Source organism: Drosophila arizonae, chromosome 4 (assembly GCF_054131065.1).
Source record: "Drosophila arizonae isolate 15081-1271.41 chromosome 4, UAZ_ARI_1.0, whole genome shotgun sequence".
Taxonomy (NCBI): Eukaryota; Metazoa; Arthropoda; class Insecta; order Diptera; family Drosophilidae; genus Drosophila; species Drosophila arizonae.
Genome location: NC_142924.1, coordinates 6,118,739 through 6,144,125, shown reverse-complemented (window position 1 = coordinate 6,144,125; position 25,387 = coordinate 6,118,739). Strand labels below are relative to the sequence as shown.

The 25,387-nt window shown below is 39.3% G+C and overlaps 3 protein-coding genes across 22 annotated transcripts in view; all 3 read left to right on the top strand.

Annotated features, from left to right (window-relative positions):
* The window catches only part of msn (serine/threonine-protein kinase msn), a 35,636-nt gene extending 19,434 nt beyond the window's left edge, over positions 1–16,202 (top strand). For 8 of the 18 annotated variants that reach the window (XM_089468293.1, XM_018005801.2, XM_089468291.1 and 5 more), the window contains exons 4-19: positions 1,054–1,498; positions 1,569–1,811; positions 1,869–2,374; positions 2,431–2,613; positions 3,625–3,645; positions 4,727–5,094; positions 5,944–6,118; positions 7,622–8,521; positions 10,594–10,740; positions 12,682–13,362; positions 13,433–13,588; positions 13,739–13,906; positions 13,976–14,125; positions 14,196–14,330; positions 14,507–14,581; positions 14,648–16,202. In XM_089468293.1, coding sequence (XP_089324419.1) covers positions 1,054–1,498; positions 1,569–1,811; positions 1,869–2,374; positions 2,431–2,613; positions 3,625–3,645; positions 4,727–5,094; positions 5,944–6,118; positions 7,622–8,521; positions 10,594–10,740; positions 12,682–13,362; positions 13,433–13,588; positions 13,739–13,906; positions 13,976–14,125; positions 14,196–14,330; positions 14,507–14,581; positions 14,648–14,821 — 4,527 coding nt within the window. In that variant the 3' untranslated portion in view covers positions 14,822–16,202. The remainder of the gene's footprint in view (positions 1–1,053; positions 1,499–1,568; positions 1,812–1,868; positions 2,375–2,430; positions 2,614–3,624; positions 3,646–4,726; positions 5,095–5,943; positions 6,119–7,621; positions 8,522–10,593; positions 10,741–12,681; positions 13,363–13,432; positions 13,589–13,738; positions 13,907–13,975; positions 14,126–14,195; positions 14,331–14,506; positions 14,582–14,647) is intronic. The other 10 variants (XM_018005802.2, XM_089468299.1, XM_018005804.2 and 7 more) reach the window with 10 other exon arrangements.
* Positions 16,203–16,950: 748 nt separating this feature from the next.
* On the top strand, positions 16,951–18,294 carry RpL8 (ribosomal protein L8). Its single transcript, XM_018005845.2, has 3 exons — positions 16,951–17,076; positions 17,280–17,419; positions 17,506–18,294. The coding sequence occupies exons 2-3, from the start codon at positions 17,282–17,284 to the stop codon at positions 18,136–18,138; spliced, it is 771 nt and encodes a 256-aa protein (XP_017861334.1). The 5' UTR covers positions 16,951–17,076; positions 17,280–17,281; the 3' UTR covers positions 18,139–18,294.
* Positions 18,295–18,585: 291 nt separating this feature from the next.
* dos (daughter of sevenless) lies at positions 18,586–25,302 on the top strand. Of its 3 annotated transcripts, none has more exons than XM_089468302.1 (7): positions 18,586–18,851; positions 21,753–22,113; positions 22,187–22,920; positions 22,993–23,104; positions 23,191–23,443; positions 23,500–24,121; positions 24,179–25,302. In XM_089468302.1, exons 1-7 carry the CDS (start codon positions 18,786–18,788, stop codon positions 24,755–24,757), a joined length of 2,727 nt encoding a protein of 908 aa, XP_089324428.1. In that variant the 5' UTR covers positions 18,586–18,785; the 3' UTR covers positions 24,758–25,302. The 3 variants fall into 3 exon arrangements, with proteins under 3 accessions (XP_089324428.1, XP_017861299.1, XP_089324429.1); XM_018005810.2 differs by having other exon boundaries at positions 18,587–18,851; positions 22,987–23,104; XM_089468303.1 differs by lacking the exon at positions 18,586–18,851 and adding an exon at positions 19,021–19,314 and having other exon boundaries at positions 22,987–23,104.
* The last annotated feature ends 85 nt before the right edge of the window (positions 25,303–25,387 follow it).

Sequence of the window (25,387 nt, the reverse complement as noted above, 5' to 3'; positions counted from 1 at the left end):
GTGAAGCGCTCTCTATAAACTGGTTAGGGAACAACTCAATTTTAAACGGCAAATCAATTTATGACTCTGATTAAAGCGACAGCTAATTGAAATACATTTTTACGCCTTGATTGACTGACTGACGGCAGTTGACGGCAATTGACTTATGCGCATAAACAGTTTCCAAGTCACGTTATATTTCAATTTAAGCCAAAACTAAAGGAGTTGAGAAAAGGCTAAACAAGCTTTCATCTGAGTGTAAGAAAAAAACTGTAAATTTATATAGAAAGTATATTAGCAATCAATAGTTTACTGATTGATAAACCTGTTTTTGGCTACTGCGCTTTAAGATATAGAAGAGACAACATAGAATTTGAAAAAAAAAAAAAACAACCAGATCATAAAAAAGGTATTCATATATAAATATTTGATAAATAATAATAGCACTTTTGTAAGATGTACATAATTTAAGATACTTCTAAAGCACACCTCGCTTATCTATATGTGTAGAACATAAAACTAAAAATATTCCATGAATCTGCACAGTTAGCTCAGAATTAATGTTGACTTTAAGCTACAATAAACAAGCTTAAACTAAGACATTGTCTAGTTCATAAGTCAAAATGATCTACAACTAAGCAAGAGGCCTTAGATTATAATTCAACATGCAGTATAATTAGCTGTGGCTTATAATTCAAACTGATAATTGAATAATTATACTTAAATAGCAGACAACATGCTGCCCATTGCCCATTGCTAGTGCTCGAAAAGTGCATTTAGAGCTTGCTTGTTTACTTCCATTTGCTTTGTGACGCATTTTATTGACGTCGTCAACGCCTGCGCTCATGGTCAGCGAAATTGGCGTTGTTCGTGAAGTATGCAGCGCGTCGAGTTCAAGCGTATATGTGACTATATGAGACAGCGTCAAGGTCGCATGGAAACCCACACCACAACATAAACTGATAAAGAAAGACAAAAGAATAAACAATTTGCTAATAATATAAATTTTTATATACACAAAGTCAACTCTACTTAAATCTACTCTCTTCTTTCTCTCTCTCTCTGTTTCTGTAGGGCCGTCATACAAAAACTGGTCAGTTGGCTGCCATAAAGGTGATGGATGTCACCGAAGATGAGGAGGAGGAGATCAAGCTAGAGATCAATGTGCTTAAGAAATACTCAAATCATCGCAACATTGCCACCTACTATGGTGCATTCATTAAGAAATCGCCGCCCGGCAAAGATGATCAGCTCTGGCTGGTCATGGAGTATTGCGGCGCTGGCTCCGTCACCGATCTGGTCAAGTCCACAAAGGGTCAGAGCCTGAAAGAGGAATGGATCGCGTACATCTGCCGTGAAATCTTGCGCGGCCTCAGCTATTTGCATTCGAACAAAGTCATCCATCGCGACATCAAGGGCCAAAACGTGTTGCTCACCGATAATGCTGAGGTCAAACTGGTTGACTTTGGTGTCTCCGCGCAGCTGGATCGCACGATAGGCAGACGCAATACATTTATTGGTAAGCTGAAATTCACGCATGACTCATGCGCGGCGTCGAGTCTAAACTTGTCTTTTTATTGCGCAAACAGGTACGCCCTACTGGATGGCACCGGAGGTCATTGCCTGTGATGAGAATCCAGAGGCCACATACGACAATCGCTCAGATTTGTGGTCGCTGGGCATCACAGCTTTGGAAATGGCTGAGTCACAGCCGCCACTCTGCGATTTGCATCCGATGCGTGCACTATTCTTGATACCGCGCAACTCGCCGCCGCGTCTCAAATCCAAGAAATGGTCCAAGAAGTTTCAGGGCTTCATTGACACGGTGCTAGGTAAGGCGACTGCAAAGAAACCCTGTCGTATATTTAACTATTTAATGCCACTTTCAGTTAAGGACTATCACCAGCGGCCTTACACCGAGAATCTGCTGAAGCATGCCTTCATCAAGGATCAGCCAACGGATCGACAGGTGCGCATACAGCTCAAGGATCACATCGATCGCTGCAAGAAGCGCAAGCAGGAGAAGGAGCGTGAAGATTATCGCTACTCGGGCTCGGACAACGATGACGACGAGCCGCAGCTGGCCGGTGAGCCCAGCTCCATTATCCAGGCGCCGGGTGGCGATACCCTGCGTCGCAACTTCCAGCAAATCCAAGAGGGACGCATGGCCGCCGAACAGCAACAGCAGCAGCAGCATCATCAGCTGCTCGCCCAGGCCCAGGCCGCTGCCCATGCCGCCGCCCAGGCCCAACTGCATCAGCAGCAACAGCAAGCTGCCGCCGCCGCAGCAGCAGCTGCGCACGCAGCCCAGCAGGCGCAGGTGGCACAGCAACAGCAGCAGCAGCAGGCGCAGGCCCAACAGCCGCAGGCCAATCGCCAGCAGAAGCCAACATCGGTTAGTGTTGTCACGATAGCTGCACGTCCTAATCTTACGCTTCTGAACTCTTGCAGCGCCAACAGATTGAGGATCCTGGTCCGCCGGCACGCCCACAATTGCCACAGCGGTTGATTGTGGTGCCAGATCCACCGCATGCCAATCGCCCATTGCCACCGACGCCCAAGTGTGGTGAGCCAGCGGCACAAACGCCGCCCCAACAGCTGCAGCGCAGCTCTCAGAACAATTTCAAGCCATCGGTGCGTATACTGAATAAACAGAGAGTGACATTGCGTCCGTTTGGCTAGAGAAGTCTCGAGGAAATCTTAGCTAGGAGTGTCTCTTGATAGAAGGCACGACTGCAGCTAGATGAAAGATGAGAATAGACAACAGGAATTTGTTAGTTAGGAGTACCAAAAGCTCTATGAGCTCTATGAAGCTGGAGAAACTTAGAGCAAGCAGAAGAAATATGATTTCTTTATAGACTACAAATTTTCTATAAAGTTTGTTAGAAACATTTTCATTTGCAGAACTCAGAATAGATTTTATCTATGCTCTTGAATTGATTGAAAAACTATACTTAAACGTCAATTCAGAGTAAATTGTATACAATAGAATAGATGTATGCTATGCTTAAAAGAATCAAACGCAAGTGCATAGAGCAGCATTAGTTCTTATAGAGACTACAGTCTTTAAAAGTTACATTTTATGTTTAAAATTACCATATGAGTATCTGAAATAGTCTAACCAAATAGACTTAACACAGCTAAAGGTAGAATAAGCTTGATTAAGCCAACCCAATTGCGAATATTTACAATTACTTTTCATTTTATGAGTTTTACATAGTTAGATAACTTTTCTGCGTATAATAGTCCCCGCCCTTTTCAAAAACCCCGCCCATTTGCGCTTACAGCTCATACGTATAACCCCCCCTTGTTAAATCGCAGCTCATTTATAATTTATACCTGTAAAAATCCAATTGTACGATTGTATATTTACGATATGATTTTTGAACTTCTTTTATTTTCATGTTTTGTGCGCCTACCATATAACATATATGCATATACATATACATATATCTATGTAAACTATATACAAATCGAATTTATGATTTCGCTCATGTGTGTGTATGTGTGTGTGTGCGTGTACATCATCCCGTTGCGTCAACTTTGTGTAATATGTATATCAACCAACGTATAATTTGTCAAACACTACCAAAAAACAAAACAAAAATACCAAAAAAAATACTACACATGACAATCATACAACAGTTACCACCAAGGAGACCTGAGGTATGTTTTTCCTATCATTTATCATTTGTAGCCTTGCTCGCTCGCTCCTCTCTCTCTCTCTCTCTCTTAGTCTCTATCTCTATCTCTGTTTGTCTTTCATTTGTGTATTTTATGCTTGTTTTCATTTTTTATTAGTATTTTATATGTGTATATGTATTGCTCTCTCTTTTGTGAGCCACCTTTGTCAAAATTCTAAAAAACAAATTTTTTTCGGAGGTACACACAAAGCAAAAATACTGAAACAAATAATCAAATATAGCCAGCCCATGCACGTGCCCACTAATCCACAGTAAACCAACAACTAAAAAACAAAAAAACAAAATATCAAACAACACTTTCCATTTTCCAAATGCAACTAACCAAATCAGAAACCCCTAAACTGGTTCTAAACAAAATTTATGTTGCTGTGATTGATGCGTTTGTAATGCCAAAAAGTATGATAAAAAGAAACGTTAACTAACCCCGGCAAGTTTCATAGATAAAACAAGTAAGAATGTGACAGTCGGATGACACCGACTGCGTAATACTCGTTCACGTTTACATAAATAGCTGAGAGACTGATGTAATCAAATCTAAATCCTTGTAAGATACAACTTGATCCGATTTATATATATACGTAAGCGTATATCTTCCAAATATTTTTGCACCCAACCAATATACTCTAATCAATTTGTGAACGAGCATATATAAGAAGAAGAAGAAGAAGAAGAAATACTAACCGAGCTTTCTCTAATGTTTGGAACTGTTTGTTGTTTTCTTTAATTATCTATCTATATAAGAAGTGTAAGGTGTAAACCAGTCTAATTCTCTCTTTTCATTCCACCCCCCCAAAATATATACAAATGCATTTGTTTCCCGTTACAACAAACTCCAACAACAACAACAACAATTACTGTGGGTACCACGTGCAAACACACAAACTCCACTACATTAAATTACACTACACTACACAATATACACTACACTACACCACACAACACACAAAAATCCTCCGTGTGAATTCGAAAAAAAAAAAACTTGACCCGAAAAACATTTTGTAAAATATGAAAAAACATACGAAAAAAAAACCAAATACCTGTAGGATCATTTGGATGTGTTAGCAGCGCAATTAAATGAATTGGGCGTGGTCTCCTCCCAACAGCCGCAGCCACAGACAGCAGCAGCAGGAGGCGGTGGTGGACAGCAGCTGGCACAGCCGGAGGCGCCGCCACGCAACAATCGACAATCGGGCGCCGGCAATGGAGCCATCTGTGTGTCGGCCTCCTCATCGTCATCGTCGTCATCGAAGCCGGCAGCCGCATTGCCATCGCAGTCGAACAATCATTTGGGACAGCCGGTCAATCCGTTGGATCCGCTCGACAGCAGCGACTCGGACAGCGAACCGGACGAGCCCAACGATCGGGCACGCAACGATGGCACTCTACTGGCCAGCGATCCGCCCAAACCGCTGTAAGTAGTCGCACACTTAGATACCCTATTCAAAAAAGACACAAAACGGCAGGCGTGGCAACATTTGCAATGAAACAAATATAGCAAGAAGAAGCAATAATCATTTTGTTGCACATTGCATGTTTATTGCAAAACACGCACGGTAATTTATAAAAAAAAAAATATTCTATAATGGTTCTATTTGTGTTTAGGCAAGTTTTGATGGAATGAAATCATTTTTAATAGACAATAACTAGACTTTTTTAAGCAGTGACTGCAAAGGGTCGAGTACTAAAGATACTCTGGCAAGTCATGATTAAAAAATACCATAATTCTATTCGAAAACCATATTTAATATATTTTAAAGCTTAAATAAAAAATCAAATTTTGATAAAGTAGAACATATAGAAAATAGTTGATCAATGAATTCAAGTTCATATCATACAAAAAGTTCTACTTCTCCAGATAGTTTGGCAACTGCTAATTACATGAATTGATTGCATTTAAGATAAAGGATGAACTCTTCTTATATATTACAAACACAATATAGTATAGAGGAGGTTTGTTTAAAAAGTTCTGCGAATTTCAAATAGAACCATAAAAATATCAAATTTCTCATGTTAAGCAAAAATTATCAAAATATTTAAACATTAACATTAACATTCGCAACATTCTTAACTCTCACCCACCACCGTTATTTAATGCCACCCCACCACCCACCATCCACAATCATCCTCACTTTCCACCTCCTCACATTGATTTTCATGACACGGCAATTTTTGTTTGATTTTCTGCCGCCCCCGTTTTTTGCGTTTTGTGTTTTTGGTTCTCTTCCTTGGTTCGTTCCGTTTTGGTTTTTTTTATGCTCAGACCCGAATTTTCATATAGGCCCGGCCTGGGACCCGTTTCCGAGGATACGACAACAGCAACAACAACAACGACCACACCGCTGAGCCATGGCAGCGGCGGTCCACCAAATCGACCCTTGCCACCGACCCCAGATGACGACGATCAAGCCGGCGATCGAACGCTGATCATGAAGCGCGTAAGTCCGAAGCTCAAGCTAAATTATCAAATTATCTACTCTTTAATCTAAAAACTATATATAGTATCTAGTTTCTTTTTAGTATATATTTCTTTTAGTTTAGTTTTTAGTTAAAATTTTCATTTTCTTGAGATATTTCTATCGAGAGATACGCAGAATTTAGTTTCAGGTTTATTTCGACTAGGCAGCTGTACAAAATGTAATTAGGGTTAAAGGATTATGAAAAAAAAAAAAACAATTTATATAAATATATATATATTTTAATATTAGTGCAAAGTTTTGGCTGGTTATGGTTCTATTTAGACAACTTTTAGCAGCAATTCCTATTTAACTCTTTTTAACCAACCAAGATAAAGTTAATTTGAGATTTAGTTTAAAATATATATTATAACTTACTTATTTCTAATACTAAATACATATTTATCTATTTTAATTAGTATATTACGTAAACAAAAAAAAAACACACATGGTATGAAACTTTTTTCGTGAATTTCTTTTGTACAAAGTTTTTATGTTCCACAACAACTATATATCATTTTATTAGTCATCATAATTTCAAACGAATTTTGAATGTTCCATATTTTCTTTTTTGTATTTTATTATTTTCGTAAAAAGTGAAATGCACAGGTGCTCAGAATGTTTACACGGGCACAATTCACACCTTTAAGAGCTGGAAAACTAAACGATTATGAACGAGTTTTATGGTTGTTCATTTAAAGAACGACAAGAATTGGGTCTAAAAATTAATGTTTCATTACTATTATAATCAAATTAAGTTTCAAAATAATCGATAGCTTATCGATTTATGCATGATTTGTCGAGAATTTTAGCTATATTAAGGTGATTTAACATTATGTAGCTGATATATCTATGATTTATCGACAGAAATTTGTTGATAATCGATAATCGCTCATTGCTGCTATTAACGAATAACTCATAATTATTCGATTACATGATTGATCGATAACAGTCAATAATTTAATAACAAATCGATAGGCCTCTGTTATCTGAGAGATCGAAAATTGATTTGCTTGATAGTTTCTCTAACATAGTTTTCCAGCTGTAAGGCATATTTCACACATACATATACTTTGAATATATATATATAAATATTTGATATAAATGGCAACCGATATAAAACGATTTCCGCGGGGTTTTACATCATGCGGCACTTGATATGATTATGAAACGTATGTAAACACACCTTTGCACCTACAAGCAACAAGCCCCAAATCATGTCATTCGTACGTACATAACATAAATATGGAATGCAATGCAATGAGAGAATTCATGAAAAACTTTCCATGCGGTTTTTTTTCATACCTGGGTGTAGATAGCCAAAAAAAAAAAAAACAAAAAAAAAACAACAACTTAGAATGTAGAAATGTAAAATGCAAGTGAACAAAACCAAAACAAACAAAAACCTAACAACAATTCTTCTCTTGCGCTGATACTCACAACAACAACTACAACAACCACAACATGTTAAACAACTGTAAACAGAAACTAGAACAAAACGTAAATCGCTTACAAAAATCCGCTTCCACTTCGCATGCGCCGAGGCGAGCCGAAGACGTAAAGCTTCTGCGCGAGTGGGACTTCGATCGCTTCTTTCCCAAAAAACCGAATGCTGCTAGCGGCGCTGCCAGCAGCAGCAGCGGCAGCAGCAGCACCACGGCCAGCCTCAGTCGCAGCTCGAATTTGAGCACGCTTAAGGTGGAGGCAAAACTGCAGCGCGCCAGCGTCGCCGAGGCCATAGCCCGACCCGTGCCGAAAGGCTATCAGCCGTTAAAGGGCGCCAGCTCCTCAGCTGGCGTTAACATTGCCAAAGAGCTTAACAGCAGCAACAACAACTTAACACAGCAGCAGCAGCAGCCTCAGCCTCAGTCATCGGCACAGCAGCTGCAGCAGCAGCAGCCACAGCACAAACGTCAGGAATCCGACTCGAAGCTGCCGAGCTTTGTGCGCGGCTTTCGACGCGAGAACTCAGACTTTTTCCCGTTAGCTAAGCGACATTCGGCAGTGTTCAGCGGCAGCGCTGCCAGCATCAAGAGCGGCACCAATGCACAGCTGCCGTCGCAGCCGGTGCGCGCCAGTGCCATGTACCAAAGGAACAGCATTTACAACAGCAGCAGCAGCGGCAGCAGCAGCAAGGAGAACAGCGCTGCCGTTGCAACGGATAAGACCAAAGCGACAGCCACAAAGCAAGCAGCTCCAGCAGCAGCGGCGCCCGCTAAATCCAGTTGGGCTAATTTAGATTTTCTCCGTCCGCGTCGCGAAAAGACTGAGTCTGTCATTGTGTTGCAAAATGCTGCACAGCGTGCGCAGCAGCGCCAGCAACAACAGCAACAAACGCAGCAACAACAGCAACAGCTACAGCAGCAGCAGCCGCAGCCGCAGCAGGTAAACGTTCTCAGTTCGCACGCATCAAAAAACAGCCAATCAAAAGAACAAAGCAGAAGCTGAAAAGAAAAAAAAACTATTTAAATATCGTTCATTATTGTGTTTTGTCTTGGCGCCAGAAACGTAAACCAAACCAAACTACTTAAAACAAAACCAAAAAAAAAGTACAAAGCGTAAAAAAATTGACCATTTGGCTAGAATTTTGATACTCACCGCAAGAACATCAAAAACACAACACACATACATACATTCGCATCGCTCGCTCTCTACTCGCTCTGTCTCACCCACTACATCTATCTTTTGCTCGCTCTCTCAACTACCATTGCCATTGCCATTGCCCTTGCAGCTCCTGTTAATAACATTGCACTAACAGCTCGTAAATAAGCGCTGACTACGCATAACAACAGAAGAAGACAGCAAAAACAGTGTTAACATAAAACATTTCGCTTTGATTTATTTTGATTTATCTATGTAAATTTATGTTTGCTGTTTTCTGATTTTGTATGTATGTATTTCTTAACTGCTTTTGACCTTGCCAAGCATGTTTTTTAAGTTTTTTTTTTTTTTCATTTGCATTTGGTTTTTGATTGCTTATCAGAGATACCAACTTATTCTAATTGGGAACACACACATAACATTAACAGCAACTTGTATATAACATAAAACTTGTCTATGGCTCCAGAATTCTGAAATGCTTGAATAACATAAAATCTTGATAAATATGCATAATAAAACAAAAGCATTTGGTATTTGTAATTGGGACACCGAATTTAAGTATTAATAACGGTAAACAAGCCATCGTATATGTATATAATTTTATTATACCCATAAAAAAAAAAAAAAAACAAAAACAAAAAATCATAAGTTCGAATGCTAATGAGATGCTAAAAAAAAAACAACAAACATTTTGCTAGCTTAAGTCTTAAGCTTTTCCTATCTGAAACCTGTAAATAATTTCATCTCATGGTTTTTATTATATATAGTATAAATATATACCTTTCAAGTTTTTGGCACATTTTTGAAAGCAGCATGTGAAAGTACATAAGCTGCGTACGTTCTTAGGTTAGATAAAGTAGTTAAGAGCTAAAATAGAGCAGAATTTTTAGACAGGAGATCACCCTAAACAGAAGTAGTCGAGGCTAAACTGATATGAATCTTTGAATAGAAAATTTTATTATTATTTTATTTTAAATAATTTCTTATAGAAAATAATGATTTAATTTCTGATTTTGTAAGGAATTATAGATAAACTGTACATAAAGTTTATGTAATAAATTATATATGTAGACTTATCCATTTTTAGAAAAGCCTTAATATTTCTCTATTTTCTACATTTTGCCGCTTTAGCTCTTGCTTTCGTTCATTTTATTTGCCTAGCGAATTTTGTTTGTTAAAGCTTACAGAAAATGTTTTAATTTGATTTTCAAAAAGTTTTCTTGGTTTGGTTAGGCTTCAATGAAAAGTTTTTGATCAAAATTCTAAAAAAAAAGAAAGAAAGAAAAGCAAAACCACAAATTTTCTCTGATGTTTTGCAAAATTGAGTGACGTTTTGCCTGCTGCAAAAGATGAACAAGAAACCAAAAAACTTTAATTAATTTTAAGTGCCTTATGTATATGTACAACACAACTTCCAGTTTTAGAAACTAAATGTTTTAGTTCGTAAGCTTTTTTTAAATTGTGTTGAAAAAGTTATTAAACGAAAAGACATTGTAGGCATCTCTTAGTATACCTAAGTATCTCATTGGCATTCATTTAGCTTTCTCTCTCTCTCTCTCTCTATCTATCTGACTCTGTCTCTCTCTCTCTCTTTATCTGTTACTCTTAGTCCTTTACTCTTTCAATTTGTTGTTTATTCATTACCGTTTACCCTTCTTTATTTTGTGTTACATTTTTCAAAGCATTTATATAACATTCATTTACTCGTTTTTTTTTATTCCGTTTCGATTTCAACAAATTTATGAACTTCATAAAAATAAAACAAAACTTTTGATTGCAAACTTTTCTCATATCTTACTGCCAACTCGCTCTCACTTTTACACATTCTTCTCTTTTTCTCTGTCTCGCTTAAATAGAACCGTGGAGTAGCTGGCAGTGGAGCTGGAGGAGATAACAGCGGCCTCGGCACCCCCGGCACACGCACCAGCAGCGTTCTGCCCGATCTGCTTAGCCAGGCGTCACCGGCCACGCCTCCGCGCCACGATAAATCATCCAGTGAGGAGGTGAGTAGCGCCAATACATTACCATTAACAGCCATATACATATATATCGAGCGATTCGATTTTTTCATTGTGTGTTTTGTGCGTTCAACTTTTTTTTAATATTATTTTTTTTCTGTGTTTTTATTATTATTATTTTTTTTTTTTTTACAATATCGAAAGATCAAATGCAGTTCGCGTCATTCATCGTCTATATCATAAATTACTTTATGGGTTTTATTTATCCGTTCAATCAACTTGATTGAAATCATGAATTCAATTACATATTCGCTTATCAAGCACTTAACATTCTGTTAATCGAACAGAAATCGTATCTTAAGCACTTAACAGCTGTCAATGTAACAGAAATCGTCCTAATCCTTTATCATTCTGTGTGCGCAACAGACAACGCACACAGCATTCTGTTAACTGAAGTCCTAGTTTAAATGGATTAAAGTTTAGTTTAGTTTGATTTCAATTAAGGAAAATTTATTTGAAGTGTAAAATTATATTGTTTTTCTTCTGAATATTTTTTTATATATGTTTTATTCGTTTCTACTACTGCTGACCCATTTCAATATGATCTAACACTTAAAATGTGACTAATCCAATAAGAATATCTTAGCATTTAAACAAGTTTCTTTGACGCGGAACAAAGTTCATTATGAAGAGCGCGTAAAACCAAATAAATAGTTTTTACAAATTTATCGAATTCCGAAAGAAAATTCAAATATTGTCAAACTAAAATATGTGCATGGAAATCGCAATTTTTACAAATGCATGTCCTCTTAATTAAATCATTTAAAAAAAGAAAAATTTATTTAATTATAACCAAACTTAAAAAAAAAAACGTTACAAAAAACTTTCTTCTTCTTAATTGTGCTTTGTCTTTCCGCAACGTTTGAGCTGATGGCCACTACGATATATTCTAACAAATTACAAAATACAAATCAATTACAAACAAACCAAAAATTTACAATAGTAAGTATGATAAACAAAAAACAACAGCAATAGTTTTCAAAATATACCGACAAAAAATACTCTGCCTAAAAATCTACAAAACAAAAAAAAAAAAATTATTTCCAACTACCAAACATTTGTGTAAAGTTTTAATTATTATTATTTCCAAATGTCTCATATGATATTGTATATAATATATAAATAGTGCAGGGCTTCTTTGTTTCTATATATATAATTTTTCGCACCACGAATGCTATTTTAAGTTTTCCTGACTTTGTATATATCCAAATACATATTTCTGATTGTTTTCATTTGTTGCGCTCCACTGTGATCGCAATCTCTCTGTCTCTGTCACTCTCTCACTGTTCTACATTTCATAGCAGGCAGCCTAATGTCACTGTCACTGTAACTAACATTTCGTTTTGTCGTCTCGCTGTTATCGCTCTGTGTACATTACAGACACATTACAGAGAGCGCTGCTCAACATTCTTATTGTTTTTCTACACACACACACACACACACACACACACACACACACACACACACACACACAGACATATGTATACACACAGATACACATACACACGCACAAACTTATAAATCAATATATAAACTATTGTTTATAAAGTTTTTATTTACGATTGGCCTTTGGGGAAAGACTAAACACATTTTATTTTTGTTAACAATTCTCTCTCAGCTCTGTTTACATTAATGCAAATATTTATAAATATTTTTGGCTATTGTTTATTGTAATTTTAATTGTTGCTCAATATTTAACCATCCCACACACAAACACAAACATACACGAACCATCCCAATCCACCCCCTCAGCATGTTTAATTAATTAATTTTAATTTGTTGACAACTCGAAGACTAATTGAAATTTTTTTCTTGCACTTTTTCTATTTTCTTTTCTTTTTAAAAACCAAAACCGAACGAACGAAACGAAAACAAATGAATAAATCAATCAATCAATCAATCAATCGAACTATCAATCAAATAAAGTATCAAGCGGCCATTAGCTCATCCGTGCATTCCACGCCATCGAAATCGTTTATCGCTAGCAGCGGCGTCGGCAGCGGCAGCGGCTCCGGCTGCGTCGTCAACAGCAGCGCTGCCAACGTCAACGTCGGCGTTGGCGGCCATGGCCATGGCGGCGGCAGCGTTGTCGGTGGTGTAGTTATTAGCGCTAATAACTCACCACAATCGACCATCTCGCTGGCCTCATCCAAATCGAATTCGCGACAAAATTCGCCAAAGAATTCGATTAGTAAAACGCGTTCTTCCAGCAGTATTACTAATTTATTGCATAAATCTGCTTCTTCCTCCTCTGCGAACATTCTACACCTGACACCCAACTCAACGCTAACATCGTCCACATCAACAACAACCGCAACGAATGCCTCCAATCACTTGCCACCCCATGCGTACGCCCTGCAACAGAAACAACGTAGTTTTCTCACCTTTGGCTTTGGTGCCGGTGGCTCTGGGCCGACGCGTCGTGAGTCGACGGTCAATGTCAATGTCACGCCCACATCCCATGAGGCGGCCAATGATACGCCCGAAATTCGTAAGTATAAGAAACGTTTCAACTCGGAGATCCTCTGCGCCGCCCTATGGGGTGTCAATTTGCTAATTGGCACCGAGAATGGACTCATGCTGCTCGATCGTTCCGGTCAGGGCAAGGTGAGCAAAAGGAATACAGTATATATATATATCTATGGAATATGACTAATGGAATCCTTTATTTGTACAGGTATATCAGCTCATCTCGCGTCGCCGTTTCCAGCAAATGGAGGTGCTAGAAGGCCAAAATATATTGGTCACCATATCGGGCAAAAAGAATCGTGTGCGCGTCTATTACTTATCCTGGCTCAAGTCGAAGATCTTGCGCACCGATGGACTCTCCGATGTGAGTTAAACGGAGTTGCAATGGCAAAGATATTGCAAATATTGCATGATAGTTTACAGAGTATACTCTAGAGAGATATCTCTACTTATATATCTTAACTATCAATTTGACATATTTCATTCATGTAATCTCATCCTTTTTAACCCACAGCAAGTGGAGCGTCGTAATGGCTGGATTAATGTGGGTGATCTGCAAGGTGCTGTACATTTTAAGATTGTCAAATACGAGAGGATTAAGTTCCTAGTGATTGCATTAAAAGACTCAATTGAAATTTATGCATGGGCGCCCAAACCATATCACAAATTTATGGCATTTAAGGTGAGCTCCAACAATATCATCAATATTAAATATCTATATATCATTATTATTATATTATTAACTTGATAGAATTTCGGTGAACTGGAGCATCGCCCCCTTTTGGTCGATCTCACAATTGAGGATCAGTCGAGACTGAAAGTGATTTATGGTTCTGCTGAAGGTTTCCATGCGGTTGATTTAGATTCAGCTGAAGTATACGATATATATCTTCCTAAGCATGTAAGTGGCATTGTATATCGAAATTGACTATGCCCTGTTTTCATTATAATCAAAAATTCATTATATACAGACTCAGGGTGCAATCATTCCCCATTGTATCGTGGCGCTTCCAAATTCAAATGGCATGCAACTCCTTTTGTGCTATGACAATGAAGGCGTCTATGTGAATACTGCCGGTCGTGTATCCAAGAATATTGTGCTGCAGGCAAGTATTTGATAGAACAAAACATGCCATGTACAGTGAAGACTGGCTGTAAGAACTAAACGAAATTGTTTGCTTTGAAGTGCAGCTACTGCATAGAATTTTCACTGTACCTTAATATATATTCTATATGCAATCTATATCTATATTAATCTATTTATATTCGTCTTCCTTTGCAGTGGGGTGAAATGCCTACCTCGGTGGCCTACATTGGCACTGGACAAATTATGGGCTGGGGCAATAAAGCAATAGAGGTATGTCGCACATAGGACAACTACAGTGAATACACGATATATACTCACATTGATTTGCATTTACAGATACGTTCCGTTGAGAGCGGCCATTTGGATGGTGTGTTTATGCACAAGAAGGCGCAACGCTTGAAATTCCTTTGCGAGCGCAATGACAAAGTATTCTTCAGCAGTGCCAAAGGTGCTTCATCGTGTCAAATCTATTTCATGACGCTCAACAAGCCGGGCATGGCCAATTGGTAAAGGGCCGGTGTCGGGCTGACCCTAGACCCACTTCTTTGTTATTATTTTTGGCAACTGAACAAAAACAACTGCAACAACATTTTCTACTTATTTTACAACTTTCAAAAAAGAAATGAAAAACAAATATCTAAAGAAAATACAGACGACACACACACATACACACTTAGCTCGTTTAAGTAAAAAGTGCATAATTTTTAAGTGAGAAACAATATCCTATACATATTACACACATACAAACACACACCATACACTCACACACACACATCAAAATGTGCTTATGAATCAAAGTTCAGTAAATGGAAAATCGTTTCAATTAGTAAATGTGCTATAAAAATAAATTAAAATGTAGCTCTCATAAATGGGAGTGCACAATTTTAAGCGAGCGTTAAATAATGTAATAATAATTATAAGCAAAAATAAGCAAAAGCCAGAAGAAGAAGAAGAATATGTGAAACAGCATTGTAAAAGGCGACAGATAGGATGGACAACAATATTTACCCTAAGCTCACTCGTCGAGGTTTTTAATTTTCTTGAAACACACACAAAGTTGTTTATTACACACACACGCGTTTGATTAGCATTACACACACATACATATGCATATGTATTTTACATACCTAAAAACAAAAAATAAGAAAAGTTAAACAAAGCAAAAAGGAAAAAATTCCCCCCAAGTAATTTATGCACATACAAAATAATTTCATTTCAAATGTCATTTTAAATTTGTGTGCATATATATATAAATCTACATAAATATATATATATTGTTTTTTCTACTTATATTATTATTATTACATTATATATTAATTTTGTGCCCGCAAGTTAAACTTAAGTTCATGCCAAGGCAAAAACTCGGAGGAAAACTTTACGATTCGCAAATTTAGTTTTCTTTCACAATTTGAATTTATTTTTTAATGTGCGTGCAAAAAAAGGTTAAAAAAAAAAAATAAAAAAAAAAAACAATTACATTTATATCAAATTATAAATTAATGTGTCTCTGCTCATTTTTTATGAAAATAAAAATATAAACAAAAACAAAAAAGCGCCATTGTAAAAACTAAGTGATAAATAAAAGCAAGTAAATAAAAATATTGATAATTGATGAGTAAATGTGTAAAATATAAAATTTAAATTTAAAAAAATTACTAATACAGCAAGCAACACAAACAATATGAAAATATATATGCTTAACGTAAATTCTTGAAGCTAATTATGAGATAATTGATCGATTGATCAGTCAAAATCCATGTCATATTTGATGGACAAGTGAAAGCAAGATTGAAGGGGCAAATCGATGATGAATCTAGTTAAGCTGCATTTTTTACCGAACTTTTATACAGAACTTACAAAAAACAAAAATGAACTTAAAAAAAAAACGAAATTCTATTTAAAAAAATGATAAAAAGCTAGCATGTTAAAATTGGGAAAATAATTAACTCAATTAGATATTGATTGATTGATTGATTGATGAACTCGGCTTTTGTGTGCTTTGCATTCTCATTGTATTGTTTTCTTGTTTAGATTTCCATTTGTTTATTTTTGGGAGAATTTTACAGTTTAATTATTAAATATGGCTACGTTGCAATATACATATATACATTCACATTCTTTAGCAAATCGGCACACTATAAAATGCCTGCTGCAATACACATCCACACACTCACGTATGTCAAATTAAACTGGCGATTAATGCTAAAGAAAAATAATAATAAAAAAGAAAAACAAATTTATATATTATTCTTTTTTAATTTAAATTGAAAATCGAAATGCAAAAAGGCAGAAAATATTTAAAAACTTGTTTGTTTTTGTGTTATAAAGGAAATTAAAACAAAAATAAATAAATAAATGTATACCCATGTCCCACACATATATTTAATAATGTTCTTTAAACAAAATGCACTAAAATGCAATTTAAAAAACCGAATTAGTAATAAAATGCTTACTTTATTTCTAAAATAAAACAAGTAAATTGATGATGACGAAATGAATGTAAATCTAAATTATAAAAAGAATTATATATAATCTGAAAATTAAAAAACAAAAAAAAAAAAGAAATAAAAATCAACTGCAATTCAAATTGAGTCTTTTCGATTTCTTAATGGGAGCTACGTAAATCGATTACCGATAGCAGCAATTGGTTGAACAACACTGAACAGCTGACGGAAAACAGCGTGAAGTTGGCAGCGCTAAGTGTCAAACTTTGACAATATGCTTATGTCTTCTTCTTCTCTCTTTTCTTTTTTACCCGAGCATCGGTAGGTGTCGACTGCTGAAAAGATAATCGTAAAATTATTAAACCAAACTGCAACATCGCAAAAAAATAATAAGCAAAATGTTTGAAATGTGGCCTTATCTGGCATATACATAAGATATTTGTAAAACTTTGCAGTCTTGTTAAATGAAAATGAATCATATTGTAGTGTGCAAAACATTAAATGTTTTTTCTTGCAATTCATAGAAATGGGTCGTGTAATTCGTGCACAGCGTAAAGGCGCCGGTTCCGTCTTCAAGGCGCACGTCAAGAAGCGCAAGGGAGCCGCCAAGCTGCGTTCTCTGGACTTTGCCGAGCGCTCTGGCTACATTCGAGGCGTCGTCAAGGTGAGTTTTTGTTGTCATATCTGGCAACGGCTGCACATAGATATGATGGTTAATTGACTGGTATTTGTTTACTGTTTTTCTTTTAGGACATTGTTCACGATCCCGGTCGTGGTGCTCCTTTGGCTGTCGTTCACTTCCGCGATCCCTACCGCTACAAGATTCGTAAGGAGATGTTCATCGCCCCTGAGGGCATGCACACTGGCCAGTTCGTCTACTGCGGCCGCAAGGCTACTCTGCAGATTGGCAACGTAATGCCACTTAGCCAGATGCCTGAGGGTACCATCATCTGCAATCTGGAGGAGAAGACCGGTGATCGTGGCCGTTTGGCGCGTACCTCTGGCAACTATGCCACCGTCATCGCCCACAATCCTGACACCAAGAAGACTCGTGTCAAGCTCCCATCGGGCGCCAAGAAGGTCGTCCCATCGGCCAATCGCGCCATGGTCGGCATTGTTGCCGGCGGCGGTCGCATTGACAAGCCCATCCTGAAGGCCGGTCGTGCCTACCACAAGTACAAGGTGAAGCGCAACAGCTGGCCTAAGGTGCGTGGTGTTGCCATGAACCCTGTGGAGCATCCCCACGGTGGTGGTAACCATCAACATATTGGTAAGGCGTCCACAGTCAAGCGTGGCACATCCGCTGGTCGTAAGGTCGGTCTCATCGCTGCCCGTCGTACTGGTAGGATTCGTGGTGGCAAGGGCGATAGCAAGGACAAATAAGCGAGATCTGGAGGAGTACGTTCCGTCTGAAATCGGCGTAGTGCTTTACAGTGTTACGTTGTTCAGTATAATTGTGCATATGTATATGGGGAAGCTGTATGTGGTCAACATGCAATTGACACGACGGAATAAAATTTATTTCTAAATAAAACAAAACTATCTGTTTTTAATATGTATAAATATAAAGTTTGATAGTAAGTATTAAATTTTTTCAATAGGCGGGAACTATGTACCCGTTCATTGCAGCAAAGTTCTACTGTATATCGATATGACTGCATTTTATATCGGATAATAAAATTGTAGTTTAACAGATGTGGTAAGCACGAATGAAAAAACATCGACTAAGCACTGTTAAGTTGCATTGATCACCTTGTTGCGCTGTTATATACCGCTCATAAATTCAACAAAATGTTAAATGCTACTGTTGCTTCTCAAACGACAACAGAGCTTACTCATTTTGTGTTGTTGCACTCACTGTTGTAACAGTAGGCACTGTTAACAGACTCAATTGCTTAGTGTTGCTGTTAAGCTGCTTCTAAAATAATGAAAATAAATGCACGAGTGTGTTGGTGCGTTGTGTTGTGTGCGGACACTGAAAAATCAAAGCAATATATTTTGTTTTAAATAAACATAAACTGAAATAAATAATGGATCGTACATTCCACGAAGGATGGCTTATAAAATCGCCGCCCTCAAAACGAATTTGGCGTGCTGTAAGTTTATTGACCAATACAAATGCAGTAACAAAGCATTTTTGTTACTTTTGATGTAGCCTCGATGCAAATGGCAAATGTTCAGTGAAATGTGCAAATTGAAAGCTGCAAGCAAAACTTACGGTAAAACAAAAAATTCATAAACACCGACGGCAAACAAGAGAGAAAAGGAATTTAAGGCAATTTTTCCGCTACTTCTACACTGAGTCATGCAAAGAAGCGCACGCACCAGCTAGTGGCATTTTTCTTGTACAATTACGCTCTGTATACATTTTCAGTGTTTGTATGTGTGTGCATGAGCGTGAGTGTGACTATGTATGTGAGAGTATGTGCTTGTGTTTGTGATCATTTGTTTGTGCTGTGTGTCCGATAATCATTTTTAATTCATTAATAAGCGGCTGACGGGCTGGGCATGGGCTGCATGGCAGATGAAATCGAGTAGTTGTTGCCGTTGTTGTTGCTGGTGATGTTGTTGTTGTTGTTGCAAATGCTTGACGAAGTGATTGAAAAGCAAAACAAGCAAAAATTATAATAAAAAAAACCGCAAGCTAATTGTTTAGTTGTTGCTGCAAATTTGTAAACTGTGAATGAGCTATTTTCAATGCGCTTGTGTATGTGTGTGCCTGTGTATGTGTGTGCTGCGTATGTGTATGCTTATGCTTGCGCCTTCTAGGCGTGGGAAAATATTTTGTGAGGCTGCCCTCAAAGTTTACGGTTAATTAAATGTTTACCCTGCGCTAACCGTTAAGCGCCGCTAGCGGTGTTGTTAAGATATTAAATTACAACAGTTGAGCAACTGTTGCACGTTTGATCAACATTTTACTCCCAAGTAGAAAGTGTAGCCCCAAGCACAACAAAAAATGAAAAAAAAAAAAAAAAAAAAAAAACGATTAACGAGGCATATATATACGTATGCATATGTAGCTTGGAATACCCTAGACTCCAATTTGAATAGGGTTATATAGAATTCACCTACAAGATTTTTATATCCGGTGGTTAACCCATATTAGGCAGACAGCCCTGCTGAGAGTGAGCAAAGAATAGGCATTTACATATGTATAATGTGAAAGGAATAGAGAGCAAGATCAGCCATCGATCGTAGTAGGCTGTCCGCTCACAGGTCTTGTGTGAGTGAGAGAGCCCAAGCAAACATAAAGTTGGGGTGGGCCTGCCACACACATTGTTGTTATTCTTACACATAACTGTTCTATATGTAATGTTACTAGAAGGAATGGCGAAAGTATAAGAAGACAGGGAAACTCATAGCCATTCACTGTTGACTAGCGTAAGCCTGTTATGTATATACATACATGTATATATGTGTGTATTTATGTTCAGCTGTATGCATGTAAATAAAGATGTGCGTATATATGTGTGTGTGTGTAAACGATAAGCCACACAGCACACATAAAAACAATGACGCACTTGTTGCTATTGTATTTGGGTTGCATTATTATTAAGGCACAAGCCTTATATAGAGGGACTAAACGCCCTATTCAAGCCCTGCCCTATGCCAATTTGTATGCCAAGAAAATTAGTTGCCTATTATTGTTGTTGTTGTTGTTGTTAATTTCTTCTTCGTTAATTCTGTTACGCCTCGGGGTGCCAATTTCTCCATGTCCCACCTATGTGTGTGTGTGTGTGTGTGTGTGTGAATGTGTGTTTATTGTTTATAATTGAATTAAGCGTGAAACTGTGCAGACAACAATGCAAATTCGTCTGGCCAAATTCATAAAATAATATCCAAGTCAATTATGTTAATAAAAGTGCGAATACTCTTTGTTCGGTATTATATTAAAGATATATATTATTATAAATGTATAATGAATACGCATATATTATCACATATTCTTTATAATCATCTAGTGATTCATATTGTTTTCCCATATTTCCGCTGCCAAGCATAATATATAACTATACTAATTCTTGACTCATGTTTGAGTGCGAGCATGCCGAACTAGTTGGCATATGTACATATATATAGGGTATAAATTATACGCAATTTCGTGTCTTGATCTTGTTATTTTTTGCCATTAATTGGCATTGGTCCAGTTTTGTCGATCAAGGCAATTCCATGAATTTTAACTTAATTCCAAATTATTATATAAATGCTTATAGAATATGTGGGAGCTATATGGCTATGTGTATCACAGACTACTAGAGAGCAATGGAAAATGAAAATTGATTCATTGTCAAAAAATAGTCGAATTGATAATTAAAAAGTTTTTATCATTGTTATCAAAGTGTTATTAAACATTATTAACTTATAAGGCAAATACAATTAGTTTTTTGGTGGGTTTTTTATTAGAAAACTTAGCACGTTCCAAGCAAGTGAAATGAGCGTGACAGAGCGCACTTCCGACCCTTGAATGATTTGCTTTGATTACACGTTTTGACGAGATGCATATTTGTTTTTAACTATATTCATTCATTTTATTTTATTTTTAAAAATACCCCTTAAACACCTTTGAGTTTAAGCCCTGGTTAGAAGAGATCAGCTCCCCTTAACCACATATGTAGCTTTGTGGTGGTGTCAATATACGGTCTTCAGTTATGGGTCAATACTTTGGGGTGTGAGCTGCTGATTACTCAAGAAAATGTCAATATAAATATTCGCGGAAAATTAACCAGCGACGTCAGCAGCGACGTCGGCAGCACAGCAAGCGGCGCTTACTCATCAATGCTGATAGCTGAGCGGTCGCTGCTGCAGTTGCTGCAAGCTTATCATCGTCATATCCAACATATGTATGTTAACTGTCAGACTAACTGTTCGACTGTCTGACCAGCTGTCCGACTGCCCGACCGCCCACTGGCCGCACCCCTGCTGCTCCTCGCTTGCCTATCTATCGTGTGTTAGTTAAGCTAAAACTTGTTGCTTCGGCTTTGTTTGTGTTTTTACAGCGCTGGCGTCGGCGCTGGTTCACGCTGAAACAGGGCGAGATACCGGAGCAGTTTTGCCTCGAATACTATACGGATCAGCAGTGCCGCAAGCTGAAGGGTGTTATCGATTTGGATCAATGCGAGCAAGTTGACTGCGGCCTGCGCTTGGAGAATCGCAAGCAAAAGTTTCAGTATATGTTCGACATTAAGACGCCGAAGCGCACATATTACTTGGCTGCCGAGACCGAGGCAAGCATGCGCGACTGGGTGAACTGCATCTGTCAGGTGTGCCATCTGCATGACACGAAGCAATCCAATGATCTGCCACTGGGCGCCACAGCATTATCAACGGCAGCAGCAGCCGCTGCCGCTGCAGCAGCAGGTGAGTGTCATTTGAATCTAATAACTGGTCCGCAGTTCACTTTCACCTGGCCAATTTCTTCCTTTCACTGCAGACGGGAATCGCAGCGCGCAGCAGCATACCAGTTCGAGCGGCGCCCTGAGCAACTCCACACAAAACACGACAACCACTTCGTTGCACTCCTCGGCTGGCACCACCGCGGCCAATTCGCTGCTGCGCCGGCCCGCGGTCATTGATCAGCAGCCGCAAAGCTCGAACAACAACTCCGACTCGGTCTACGTGAATACGGACTACAACAATCGCGAAACGTTGCTCTGCGATGCCCACTTCGATCAGCAACAGTTGCTCTCGGCGGCACAGCAACAGCCGCCACCGTCGCCCGCAACGGCGCTCTATTTGAATCAGAGCGCATTGATCCAGGCGCAGGCTCAAGCGCAAGAGCAACAACAACAGCAGCAGCAGCAGCAGCAGCAACAGGCACAGGCACAGGCTGCAGCACGTCTCGCCATCAACTCGAATGGCGTGGTACGTAAGCTGCCCGAGCATCTGGTCTTAAATCAACAAACACTGGCTGAGGCCATATCCCAGCAGCATGGCAGCAGCGTGCAGGCATCGCCGGCGCTGAGCACCGCCTCGGGCCCCTATATACCCATTAGTGAGTGTTTTACGGGAAGTCCGAAATTTTTAATGGATAGCCAGGCCAATGCGGCGGCTGCTCTCAACAATTTGGATCCCAAGTTCTATGATACGCCGCGCAGTCACAACAACATTGGCCTCAACTTAACCAACGATCAATCCTATTCACCCAAAATTACGAACTGCAGTCTGGTGAGCTCATGCAGACTCGGAAAACATCTGGACTTTTCGTTAAAGTGAATATATTTTCTATTGCAGCAACAGCTGGCAAATTCTAGTGGGAAGCAGCGCAGTCAACGCTCTGACTCGGACTCCGAGAGCGTTTTTACAGACGACGACGAATGGGCGCATCCGTTGCCGTTACGTGAGAATGTTGGTAAGCTATTGAAAGCACAAATACTTATAAAGATACTTCTACATTGTATAATTTATAATTTTAATTAATAAATTGTGCACTTTTAGATCGCAGCACACGTCCTTCGGATAGCTCCATTGAGAACGAATCCTTTGTGCTAACCTTCGCGCAGCGCTTCTCTAAAATGCCAGAAGATGGAGCTGCCTTGACGCCGACAGCCGCTGCCCGGCATGCCAAGCAACTGGCTGCCATACCGGCCACAGCAGCCGATGGCGCTGGCGAGCATCATACGCTGGAGCGACTGGCCAAGGTGCTGAAGAACAAAAATAACCTTATACTGGACTTTAAGGACAACGAAAAGTAACTAGAAATCTCAGCTCAGCTTGAACCATTTTAAATATATTTCAAATTTATAGATTACAACGCGATTTGCCGCAGCTGTCGGACACGGAGAACACATCGCCCGCGATTGTGGCCGCCAATGCCAGACACGCGAATTCCTCGTTGATCGAAGAGAGCTATGACATTCCACGCTCCCATCAGTTGCCCTATTGCAATGTGGGTCAACTGTTGGGCGACCGGCCGGTGACCAGTCCGCACAATAGCAATCCCATAGCTGCTTCCACGCCCAATCTGATGGCCGATATGGGAAACCAGGGGCTGCCATCGGCGGCTACGACGACAACGGCAACGGCAACAACAACGGCGGTTAATTCGCCAACCAGTGCACGAACGCTGCCGCGCCAGCATTGTTATACGAACGCCGCGCCCACTCGCATGGAGGGCAATGTGTTTCGCTATGATTTCATTGAACAAGCCGATTGCCCGCCTGTTAATCGCAAGCTTAAGCCCAAGGTATCCAATGCGCCGCTGGAGGCAACGCACAAGAGTAGCGTGGAGGATAAGCCGCCCGAGGAGTTCCCAGCCAAGCCGCCAGTGGGCGCCATGGAGCAGCTGAGCAGCAAGTTGGGCGCCACCAAGCTGCAGTCCAGCGCGCCACCCAGTGTGGATCGTAAATGCAAACCCAACGCTTTCAAGGTATGGGTTACTATAGCTTCTCCATAAGCTTCATACTAAATTTGTAATCTCTTGCAGTTGGGCTCCTCGGCTACGATGTCGCCGTCGACGCGTCGCTCGTCGGGCGCACCGCTCTCGATGGTGCTGCCGCATGAAACGGATGTTCATTCGCCGGCAGCTATTGGCTATTTCCATGAGACGCGTACTCTGCCACGCCAGCAGCATCGGCAGCATCCCAACAGTCCCGGCAGCCAATCGGTGCAGCATCAACGCACAGCCTCTGCGGCAGCAGCAATGACCTCGACATCAGCCGCAGCAGCAGCAGCCGCTCAAGCGGCAGCGAACTTCAAGCAAATCCAGCAACAACAACAGCCGCAGCAGCAGCATCAGGAGCACAAGCTACAGTACTTTGATCTGGATGTCACCAATAAGCCGCAATTGCTCAATCGTCAGAGCATGAGCGTCGGCAATTTGTACTCCCAAGGCAAAGTTGCTCTGAGTCAACCGGCGCGCCTAGGCGCTAGTGATGCGGCTGCTGTGCGGGCGCCGGTGCAAAGCGGCGTTGTTTACAACTTTGTGGACTTTGTCAAGACGGAGGCGTTCAAGCGCATACGCGAGGAGCGCAACAAGGAAAGCAGTGACAACAATAACAAATGAGCTGCGCGCACGTTTCCAAATCCATGACTCACTCATTTTTTTTTGTATAATGTGCAATGGCGTCATGCGAAACTCTGATGTAGTGCCTGCAAATGCTGTCTGAACAGTGCAAACTCTAAGTGGCTTTCATATTCTCACACACATACACATATACATCCATATCCATATACATATATACATATACATATTGATTACATATAGCCAAATAAGTTAGTTATCGTAAGTTTTATTGTGCCCTTAGCACCGCTTCGTGTGCTTTTAAAAAAATGCTGCTGTGCATCTGTCTGTAAAGATGGTTTTTATGTCATTTCAATGTGCTTCCAATTTTCCAGATCAATGCATGTTCTAACCCCCTTTAAGTGCTATTTTATATATGTGCACACACTCACACATACACACAGATACATAAACTATTTATATACACCGCGAATTTTGTATGCTAACAATTTATATACAATTTATACTAAGTGTAAGTGTAACTCGTGTGCGACACAAGCTGTTGCTTGATATTGTGCTTTAATAAAAACAACATTTATAGAATTATATTCAACATGTTTGATTTTCAATGAATGTACCCTCTTCCGAGGTCCACAATGGGGTGTAAATAAACTCAAAAACTCTGCAAGTTGT

What these genes read in the sequence shown, in the direction of transcription:
- RpL8 (XM_018005845.2), top strand. Translation starts at nt 17,282, where the DNA reads ATGGGTCGTGTAATTCGTGCACAGCGTAAAGGCGCCGGTTCCGTCTTC. An exon ending in ACATTCGAGGCGTCGTCAAG is followed by an intron (nt 17,420 to 17,505) that starts GTGAGTTTTTGT and finishes TTTTTCTTTTAG; the next exon opens with GACATTGTTCACGATCCCGG.
- dos (XM_018005810.2), top strand. Translation starts at nt 18,786, where the DNA reads ATGGATCGTACATTCCACGAAGGATGGCTTATAAAATCGCCGCCCTCA. An exon ending in CAAAACGAATTTGGCGTGCT is followed by an intron (nt 18,852 to 21,752) that starts GTAAGTTTATTG and finishes GTGTTTTTACAG; the next exon opens with CGCTGGCGTCGGCGCTGGTT. An exon ending in AAATTACGAACTGCAGTCTG is followed by an intron (nt 22,921 to 22,986) that starts GTGAGCTCATGC and finishes TTTCTATTGCAG; the next exon opens with CAACAGCTGGCAAATTCTAG.